This window comes from Phocoena phocoena, chromosome 15 (assembly GCF_963924675.1).
Source record: "Phocoena phocoena chromosome 15, mPhoPho1.1, whole genome shotgun sequence".
NCBI lineage: Eukaryota > Metazoa > Chordata > Mammalia > Artiodactyla > Phocoenidae > Phocoena > Phocoena phocoena.
This window is the reverse complement of record NC_089233.1, coordinates 25,865,755-25,876,427: the sequence shown is the minus strand read 5'-3', so window position 1 is coordinate 25,876,427 and position 10,673 is coordinate 25,865,755. Positions and strand designations below refer to the sequence as shown.

The 10,673-nt window shown below is 47.7% G+C and overlaps 1 protein-coding gene across 1 annotated transcript in view; it reads right to left on the bottom strand.

Annotated features, from left to right (window-relative positions):
- Positions 1 to 166: 166 nt before the first annotated feature.
- Positions 167 to 10,673, bottom strand: part of PDXDC1 (pyridoxal dependent decarboxylase domain containing 1) — a 35,280-nt gene continuing 24,773 nt past the window's right edge. Inside the window, exons 13-22 of the mRNA XM_065892034.1 lie at positions 9,282 to 9,345; positions 7,473 to 7,561; positions 5,911 to 6,016; positions 4,269 to 4,440; positions 3,548 to 3,666; positions 3,157 to 3,278; positions 2,086 to 2,178; positions 1,901 to 1,997; positions 936 to 1,040; positions 167 to 420 (exon numbers count right to left, since the gene is read on the bottom strand). Coding sequence (XP_065748106.1) covers positions 167 to 420; positions 936 to 1,040; positions 1,901 to 1,997; positions 2,086 to 2,178; positions 3,157 to 3,278; positions 3,548 to 3,666; positions 4,269 to 4,440; positions 5,911 to 6,016; positions 7,473 to 7,561; positions 9,282 to 9,345 — 1,221 coding nt within the window. The remainder of the gene's footprint in view (positions 421 to 935; positions 1,041 to 1,900; positions 1,998 to 2,085; positions 2,179 to 3,156; positions 3,279 to 3,547; positions 3,667 to 4,268; positions 4,441 to 5,910; positions 6,017 to 7,472; positions 7,562 to 9,281; positions 9,346 to 10,673) is intronic.

Sequence of the window (10,673 nt, the reverse complement as noted above, 5' to 3'; positions counted from 1 at the left end):
CCTCCCAGAAGCCTGGCTTTCAGGCACATTTGTGTGCAAAAATCCCAGTTAAGCACAAATAACAGTAATTTCTCTCATACTAGCATGTGGCACAGTTCACATTTTCAGAATAACTTCATCTTCCCTGAAACAATATTCAGTACAGTCTCCAAGCAAACACTGAATTTTATCTTAAGCTCTCTGGCTCCTCTACCTGTGGGCAGTCATCTTCCAGGCGCTGGGCCCTGTCCTGGAGGGCCCCCGTCTGCTCGGCTTCTGGAGGGGTGGGCACCCCTGGGTGCCGCTCAGGGCTGTTAGCTTCCGAGGCATCTTGCCCACCCGACAGGTGCTCGATCTTCTCTAAGTCCTCGATGTGACTGACTGAGCTGGTCTCGCTCACAGCATCTGAACCTCTTAGGGACCTTTTAAAAGGCTTCTGGCCTAGAAGGAAGATCAATGAACGGCACTGAACGCTCGGAAAAGGACACCCCTGCAATGGAAGCTGTCTGTGCTCTAAGTGATTGCTTTATTTAATCACAGCTGCTTCGGCAGAAACCCCTGGGATCACTGGCTCTGAAGCATTTAAGTGATGAGGTGAGAAATGAGAGCTGATATGACATTAACACGCCCCCAGTGCCGAGGACTTTGAGGGAACCTCAGTTGGGAAAAGCTCAGGGGAGTGAACACCAGGTTAAGCATGACAGCTATCCAGACCCTGACTTCCCCCAGGGAGTGCTACCCAGGTATTTCCCCAAGGCTTTGAAAAAGCTAAAGGGACAGTGACAACTGTCCTTAAATGATGAGAAATAGGACTTTGGGTTGAAGAATCAAGAAAACAGGAATGCAGGTAATACCAAACGGTTAGGCGTTACATGATGCAAAGGTCTGTTTTACCAGGGGAAATACAACCAGTCTTCTTCAGTGTTAACGAACTCAAACATGGAGACGTGACGTACCTGGAAGTCTCTGTTTAGTGCGAGCGCCTGAGGGGGTCTGAGGCGGTGTTACTCCCGAGCCTTGTACTTTGTACACGTATGTGTGTTCTGTGGACTCCAGGGAGCCTGCAGAAAAGAGGGGGGTGGGGAGGTGTGTGTGGGGGAGGCCCCAGGTCTCCTGACACGTGCCGGGAAGCACATGACAAAGCCATCTCGCAGCTGTGCCCACGAGTGAGTCCCGGCCCTGCTGGGGTGTTTCAGCCTCGTCTCCCCACGTGTCCTGTGTACGTGTGAAAACAACCAGACAGCAGTGTGGCCCAAGTGTGCCTGGGGAGCCAGGCCCCAGTGGGAAATGTCCTTTAGCAACAAGGAATGGATGCCTCTTTGCTAAAGGTTTGGCGGGTTCAGTGTCAGATTATCCCTGGCTGTCATATGACAGTGTAGTCATCATTTCCTGGGGAAGGGGCCCCAGGTTCAGGGAATTATTCCACTGGTAGAACAGGAAAGGAGGGGCCTGCAGCTCAATATCATCTTCCCCAAATCCCAGCAACTGGTAATACTTGCTAGTTGCCTGGTTTGAAATAAAATGGCTCAGCACTACAGACTATAATCTTTTACTTGCCCCTGGCAAAAGCAGCTCTCTGCTGGGGCAAAACACTAATGAGGACTGCACAGAATGTTAACACTGAACCAAAACGTCCAAGACACACTGTCTGGAGGACTGAACAGCTGAGTGAGCGCGTTCTCGTTGAGGTCAAGAGGAGTCTGCTGTGGGCAACAGGCACCTGCTTTCGTACTGTTTCAGCTGTCGGGGCAGGAGAGGGAAGATGACAGAGTCCCAGGGGCAGACAAATCTCGCCTCCTCTCACAAGAGTCCCGGCCCAGTGCTTGGTGTAAAGCCTGGGACATGGACAAGGCCCCTCAGCACGAGTGTGGGATCCCAGGGCATCATCTGGCAAAACTCTCCAGATGAAAGAGAGTCCTACCTGCCGTTAGGTTAAAAGTTCTTCCCTTTTGTGAAGCCTGTACTGGAGAAAACCAATTCAGCACGGATCCTACCACGGGGATTTGCCGTAACACCCCCTGCAAAACATAACCGTTGCTCAAGGCCATCCTGTGGAGGCTGGCGCCCAGCCTGAGGCCAGCTGGGGAGCCCACCCTGGAGCCTCACCTCTTCCAGAAGTCGCTCCTCATTTGCCTTCTGCAGTTGAACCTGAGCTTCCTGAATTCCTTTCCGAACCACTTCTGTCATGTTTTCCAGAAGCTGTGTTAAGACCAAGAAAGGCATTATTTGTCTAAGCTTCTTGCTGAAGGCCTAGAACTATTAACATAGTGCTGGGGACATCTTTCAAAAGTATATTAGTAAATGGCACTTTAAAATGTCAGTGTAAAAATAAAACAGAATGTCAAATAGAAGAGGTCAAAATGTTAAAGGAGGCCTAGGCAGACGTACCTTGGTGACCAGCCTCATTTGCCAGGGAACAGCAATAACTGTCCCTGTGATCTGAATGTCATATCAATAGAAAACAGACATGACTCTCAACATTCATGGAGACAGAGGCAGAAGTAATATAGGCGGGTTTGGAAGAAACTTCAAGAAGTCCACCCAAGAATGAATAAAGTTGGCTCCTAGGCTTCATTTCCAACTCCCTTCTCTTCCGCACCCCTACTACCAAAAGTGAATCACATGACACGGGTTTCTGCCTCCTCTCAGACCAGTCTTGCTTTGGTCCCTTTTCTCTCCTTTTGAGTAATTTCTAGTGACTCGCATATCTGGTGTGGAGAGCGTCCTGTAAGTCTGACAAGCCTGGTCCTCCGTGCCAACTGGCCAAGAGAAGTAGGTCTATTACTGGCGGAAAGTTCTGTTATCAGAAGCACCATCCCATCCAGCCTCAGGACCAGCTCCAATTGGGAACTCTTCCCTGGCCTTGTCAGGCAGAGGCGAACACATCTTCCTGAATGCACAGCCTCCCCTAACTTCTGTCCACAGCATTTACTACCTCAGTTGCTCACATGCGTCTCTTCCCCACTCTGGCTTGTGAGTTCACTGAAGGCAGTGACCGCATCACATCATCGGCATCCCTGATGCCTGCACAATGCCTGGCTCACAGGAAGCCTTTAAAAACTTGGGGAAAGAATGAATGAACAGACACTGCCAAGGGTAGCTTCTTCCTTTGTGACTCCAGCTAATTGCCCAGGGAAAACCCAGAAAAGGAATGAGACACTGATTAGTCTTACAGACCCTGGAGTTTTCCTCGATTTCTCGGGCTGTGACTGCAATGGTCTCCACTAGTTCAGAAACATCTATGTCGTCACTTGCCATGCCAATGTAAATACAGCTCTTCATGCTTTTATACTCAGGGCCTGCGGGCAGAAACAACAGACTGACTTGGTTCCCAAGTCCTCAGACACGGGTCACTCCCTGTACAGCAGCGCAACCAGGCACAGGAGAGCCTCCCCGAGGGGGTGAGGACGTGGATCTAATGAGGAGATGGGACCCAGAGAGGCTGCAGAAGGGGCAGAGGGCTCTATCACCCTGGGAAGATCTAAATAGCTAAGAGAGACCATTTCCCTTCAAACCAGTTAGAAAACAGCTTTCAAAGTTCACAGTTGACTTTAGAAGGAGTAATTACCCATTTTAAATGTAAGGTCAGATTCCAGTTCATTTAACTTTTTCAGGAGTCCAGCATGGATTTTTTCCCCTTCTGGATCCGATTTCAAACTGCTCTTATCATCATTAGCGTGTTCATACCTATAAACGATATCACATAACAGTACTTCAGCAATCTACAAGATCAAGTGTCTCTTCAGACACAGGATAACAGGTGGAATAGAAGCTACTGGAAGTTACCATGGATGTGGAATGAGACAAAGGGCAAAGGAGCCACTCAGAGGGTCTCAAGATCAAACCTTTCCAGAAAGTCCCAAGGGAAGCCCAAGTCTCCAGGGGCATGAAAATGTAGAAGGAGGGGCAAGGCTGGGAAGTCCCATCACTTGTAAGAGGAACAGGAGGCTTCCCTGATCCAGAGAGGGGACGAAGGGGCCACAGGAGGGACACACACTGAACCAGAAGAACTGGGAACTGGCTTCTCCTTGGTGAGCTGTAGTTGTCTGTACGCACGTCAGTGGTGCACCCAACGTAGTTCTCCTAGTAACTTTCAAGCTGGCACAGAAAGAACACAGCAACTCCTATTTCACTCAGTGTGCGCTGGGCCGCCTGCCCGCTGTGCTCTTGTAAATGCCCAGCACATCTAGATGAACTTTCATCAGACGTGAACACTGTCACTCCACGCAGTCATCTTAGATTTCTAAGCTGGTTCACAAAATGACCCACCCACGGTCTTTACACCGTACCTGACAACCCCTATTCCAGGCCAGTTTGGGTCATCAACGTATAAGAGACCTGCTGTTCCCATCACCTCCTGCTTGAACTCCTCTCGCAGCTGCAGTGTACAGGTCAGGACTGGCAGCTGGCTCTGGATGCAGGCTACGAGCTGATCCACATCCTCTCCCCGAGTTCCTAAAACTGAACACGTGCACAGAATGTTAGGCAAACGCTTAAGGAATGGCTAAAAATGAGGGAGCAGTGCTCCCACTTCTACTGTCAGAAAGTCAGCAGCTCTAGGTATAGCACATTAGCTGAGCTGAGGGGTTTTAAAAAAGAAGAAAACCCACTAAATAAACCCAGATATGGAAGAATCAGGTGTTAAAAAATCATATAGCTGGCTGCCCAGGTGTAGACACATTTTTTCATTACACCAAAGAATTAGCCTCTCCGATTTAATACACAATGAAATCCTACCATAGAAATCAGATTCTTCTCACAGAAAGACTCTGCTTAAGTCAGGTTATAAACATCATAGCACAGGTTAGAAACAAGGAGACGTCCACACAGTTCTCGCTCTATGTTCACATGGAGAGAAAGAGAGGGGTTTCAGGGGGCAAGGGTGGGGGGCAGAAGGGCAGGGTGATGATGGCTTCTGAAGGTCAGAGCCTGAGAGGTCTCCGGGTTCAGGGATGCAAGAGTCTTGGCAACATCACTGCACCCTCACTTCTGCTGATTCCAACGCTTATATGATCTAAGCCTCAGTGGCCTGGGGTAGCCACAGCTAGCTTTTCCAGTTTCAGAGGCTAAACCTCTGGGGCTAGGCCCCCTGCATAGCAGAAGCAGAGACTCCTGGAAGATCTGGAGGCCACTGGCTATCTTCACGATGGCTTTTCTGTGCAGGACAGCTGCCTGCACTTCACCACTTTGATGTTTTTGAGAAAATATCTTTCCAAAAATGTTGAAAACACCTCATGAAAAACCATCAAACATTTTCTGAAAATGTTTAAATCGTCTCAGAAAAAAGCACAATCAGATTTTTAAGGCATCTCTTTTCAGCTTATTTTTAAGTGCCTACTATAAAATATGCCAACCACTATCCAAGCTATTTCATATTCATGATCTCACAGTTTAATCTTCACGTCACCACTATGAGGTGGTGGGGAACAGGTCTGGAGATAAGAAACTTGCTCCAGATCCTACAGGTATGAAATGGCCGAGGGGGGGGACAAGAATCCCCAGGACTTTGTCACAAAAGTCCACGTGCTTTCAGCTCTATAGTTCTCTAAAATGTCTACAACAGTGGTTCTCGACCTTCACTGGCCTACTGTGCCCAGGCTCCACTCCAAGTAAACCCAGTCAGTCAACCAGAATCTCTGCAGGTGGGGCCGAGGCGCTGGGAGTTTTCAGAGCTCCACAGGGATTCTAAAGTCAGTCTGGGCTGAGAACCACTCAACAGAGGGTCACAGGACATCAAAACACAGGAATTCAATTGACTTCAGAGATCTCTCTTTCTGAGAAGTTACCCCGGAAGGTTAATCTACCTAAACTCAGCCCAAAGGAAAAGGAAAAGCCTCTCCAGGGAGAGAAGAGAATATCACAGCCTGGACTTTGACAGACACAGCACTGGTGCTCCCAGAACAGCGAGGGCGACCCACGGAGACTGGTTACCTGCCGCGGTAGTCAGGGGGCTGAACCGCACGCACGTGCCTTCCACCTCCAGATCCATGACCGTGAGGCCACTCGCCGGCACCAGCTGCTTCAGCTGTTCTCCCAGCTGCAGGGAAAGGGGCAGAATGAACACACTCCCGCAAGGAGGGAATCCAGTGTCTCTGGACCTGCCCTCGTCCGCTCAGCCCAGACCCAAGAGGCTACTGGAGGCTAGTTTCCTTTCACCTTTGATTTTCTTTGAATACTTACGGTACCTTATTATTATTTTTTTTAATTAATTAATTAATTAATTTTTGGCTGTGTTGGGTCTTCGTTTCTATGCGAGGGCTTTCTCTAGTTGCGGCAAGCGGGGGCCACTCATCATCGCAGTGTGTGGGCCTCTCACTATCGCGGCCTCTCTTATTGCGGAGCACAGGCTCCAGACGCGCAGGCTCAGTAGTTGTGGCTCACGGGCCTAGTTGTTCCGCGGCATGTGGGATCTTCCCAGCCCAGGGCTCGAACCCATGTCCCCTGCACTGGCAGGCAGATTCTCAACCACTGCGCCACCAGGGAAGCCCACCACCTTGTTTTTAAAAACCGTAAATTTTACCTTTTTTCTTACTCAAAAATAAGTTCACTATAGAAAGATCTACGCAATCAGGTAAAGTAAAAAAAAAGAAAATTTACCCACAATACACCACTGAGAGACACACACTGTTGACATGTGGTATAACCATCCCCCACCCCCGGATCTTCTGGGTGTGTATGTGTGTGTGTGTGTATGTATGTGTGTCTTCTGTTGTCATAAAACATGACATTCTACATGCTGTGTAGTAATCTGCATTTTTTCACATAATTTACAATGACCATTTCCCCTCTGCCGCAAACATGCAGCTATGTGGTTTATACTGGCTGTTCTGAATGTCACTGTGTGGATGTACCATAATTTATTCACCAAAACCCCTAGGTTAGGCATGTCCAATGTTTTTTGTTTTGTTTTGTGTCTTTTTAGGCCGAGCCGTGCAGCTTGCAGGACCTTAGTTCCCCGACCACGGATCTAACCCTCGCCCCCTGCAGTGGAAGCGCGGAGTCCTAACCACTGGGGGCTTGTCCAGTGTTTTGCTAGGATTGGTACTGCTCTGGTGAACATCTTTACATCGTTTAGAATATTCTTTATACTCAAATCCAGGAGGTATGATTTCAGTGTCAAAAAGAAGCCAAAGCATAATGCTTCTGATCCATGTCGCCAGACTGCCAGAGGCGTGCAAGGGTCTGGCTCATGTGCTTCTGGTATCACCAGAGCTCCAAAGTGGCTGCACCGCAGGCCACGTCTTGCACGTTGTTGCTCAGCCTGACACAGCAGCAGGGAAACAGTCCCGTGAGGAAGCGGCGGGAACAATGCTGACGGGACCTGCTGTTAGTCGTGCAGCACGTGGGGCTGTGGTCTGCTTAAGAAGCCCAGGACGAAGCCCCGCGCCTTCACAAGAGGCTCCCCCTGTGGGTTTCTGATTTCCCAGACAGGACCATGTGTTACCCCAACCATCCAGGACGCAGAATAAAGGGCACGTGACAGCTGATCTTACCCAGCGGTTCAGTGCGTCGCAGGAGTGCCTCTCCTGGCTGACTGCTGACAGGGCTGTGTTGGGCGCTGGGATGGCATTAAGTCCTGGATCTGACACACAACACAGAGAGGGGATTCGCCTCCCAGAAACACAGCTAACTACAAAACACCCCTCCAACCCCGTTTCACTTAGCTCCCAATGTTAACCTGAGAGAAATGTCTCAACCGGAAATCAAACAAATATCTCACCATGAATGAACAAAATGGCACATACAGACAACGGAGTACATACAGCCGTAAGAAGTAAGGAAAGTCTGTCACATGCTCAACATAACGTACCCTGAAGGTGTTATGCTAAATGAAATAAGCCGGCCACAAAAAGACAAACACTATATGATTCCACTTACATGAAGTAAAGCTGTCTAATTCAGAGAGACAGAGAGTAGAATGGTGGGTGCCAGGGGCTGGGGGGAAGGGGGAATGGGAGTTACTGTTTAATGGGTATGAAGTTTCAGTTTTGCAAGACGAAAAAATTCTGGAGAGCTGTTGTCCAATGATGTGAATATATTTAACACTATTGAACTGTACACTTTAAAATGGTTAAGGTGGTAAATTTGTTTTTTTAACCACAATTAAAATTTTAAAACAATATATATGTTACAGAGGGTTTAAAGCTTTCACTTTTTTTTCTCATGAAAAATACATTTGAATATATTCTCACAAATAGAATTCTTAATTTCATTTAAAAAGTTTTTCTTTCAAGGAATTTTGAAGGAAAATCAAAGCATAAAATTATAAGTTACCAACCAGTCTACCAGCACTGAGCACCGTGCAAGGAAGTCAGAGACCCAGCAGCACACCAGGCCTCAGAACACAACTGGCTTCCTTTTGTTAAATGGTTGAGGTGCCTGCTTGTGCCAGGCACTGTGCTGGGCACGGGGTTACGATATGAGGCAGACAAGGTTTTTGTCAGGGTGGTGCTTACCTTCTATTGAAGAAGTAGCATAAGGAAATGAAATGAAATCACCATACATTGTTGTTAGGGCCTTGAAAGAAGGCGGGAGCTCTGATATAATGTGAGGGAGTCACCTTGGACAGGACAGGCAGGGAGGGCCTCCATGAGGAGGTGGACGCTGCAGGGACCTGAATGGTGAGAAGGAGCCAGAAGAGCGAGAGCGAGGGGGACAGCAGTGCAGAGGTCCTGCTCTAGGAGACGGTGGAGTGTTCTAGAGACTCAGAGAAGACCAGTCTGACTGAAGAACAGTGAGCAGGAAGAGGAAGTCGGAGGGGAAGGCAAGGGCTAGGACCCGCAGGCCTTCCATCTGGAACAGAAGGTACACAGGCTTCTGGGCAGGGAGGTGGCAGGATGTGGAGAGCAGCCCGGAATGGAGCGTGTGGAATGTATGGAAGTGAGAGGTCAGGTGAGAGGGGACCCGTGGCTGTCAGGTGAAAGATAACAGAGCCCTGGACTGGGTAGGGGGCACTTGGGACATTCTTTAAAGATAGAGATTCCTAGATCCAGCTTACTGAGTCAAAATACTCAGGAAGGAGGGCCCCCAGCTCTATTTTCAAGGGACTCTCTCTCATCCATTCCAGCACTAGTCCAGGGACTGGTGTTTGGAAAACACTGGTTTAATCATAGGAAACTGTCAGGAAAATGCTAAGGCAAATAGGTCTGGAGTTCTTGTGAACATTATTCAGTTTTTTTTGAAATGATGGTAAGATTCTAGCAATCAAAATATTTTGGATTATTTAGTTAACTTGAAGTGGTTTAAAATTCAAAGCCCTTAAACACAGAGAGAAAAATAACCCCCCTTTTAAAATCACCTACCTGAGCCTGGTAACTCCTGGAAAAATCTGAACACCACCACTGGCGAACTGAGCTCATCCTCCACCTAAAAGATGGAGTCTGATTATTACCCAGTAACAGTAAATTTCAAACACCTACAAAATCAATCAGTGAGCTTGGAAAACAGGCTACAGACATTGGCACTTAAACACATCAAGGGAATTCCCTGGTGGTCCAGTGGTTAGGACTCGGTGCTTCCACTGCCTGGGCCTGGGTTCAACCCCTGGTCGGGGAACTAACTTCCTGCAAGCCGAAAAACACACGCACACACACACACACACACACACACCCCACCACCACCAACAAAAAACCACATAAAAAAGTTCAAAGGTTAATTTCATTTGCTAGAGAAACAAAAATCAATGGTTTAGTAAAATTCTTAAGACATAATTATAAGCCAGTCCCGAGAATACATGGCTGAATCATAACATCTGACACTGATACCTTGAAAAGTGGGAGGAAATTTTAATAATTATGGATAAACATGGGTCTAACGTGAAAGATTAAAAAAAGGCAAGGAAAAACTGGCACTAGAATCACTGTCGAGCGTCCGAGCTTTCAAGAATCCAGAAGTGACGCCACCTCAAGCAGGACTGACTGGAGCTTTTCCTACTCATCCTGTAAACTCTCTGGGCAGGATGCAAGTCCTGCTGGCAATGTGGATAACCACAGTCTAGAACTGAAGCTACGTTTTTCTAAATCATTGAAGCGGTACTTATACTCGGGACAGGCATCAGACAACTATCTTCACTAACAGATTTCATAACAGCTGAAGACGTCCACTGCATTAAGATTGCACAGCACTAGGTCCATGTTCTCCACTGAACGAATGTACAGTGAGCGGTCAGCTTTCCCGTGGGGTCAGGACACAAAGGGAGCGGCAATGCCCTTGACAGACTGTGGTATTTGAAGTGGGGGGAGGCGGGAGAAGGGAGAGAGGATCTCTAAGCATTTAACAATTCCAGTACTACAATTCTCGTCTTGAAACCATTTCCCAAGGCTCTGCCAGTGAAGGCTCACTCGTAGGGCCACAACAGGATATGCTAACCGGAGAGACAGGAAGTAGCTGGTGCAAGATCTTCTCTACTAAGCTTTTCAAAGGGACAGTGGATGTGATTCAGATCAAGCAAGAGGAACATTCAAATCTGCCAATTATTTATTGAGCCAATTCCTGTGCTTTCATAGGCACTATCTCCTTTAACTTTCACATAAACAAATAAATCTATTAATACCTTTAAAGTTAGAGGGGTTTAATATTTATATAGAACGGAGTAAGCCCAATAAGTAAAGAGGAACAAAGTGACAAAATTCTACACCCATTCCCCTATTCTCAGTTAGGATAAGGCAGAATGACTTGAGTGCCAAGACTTATAG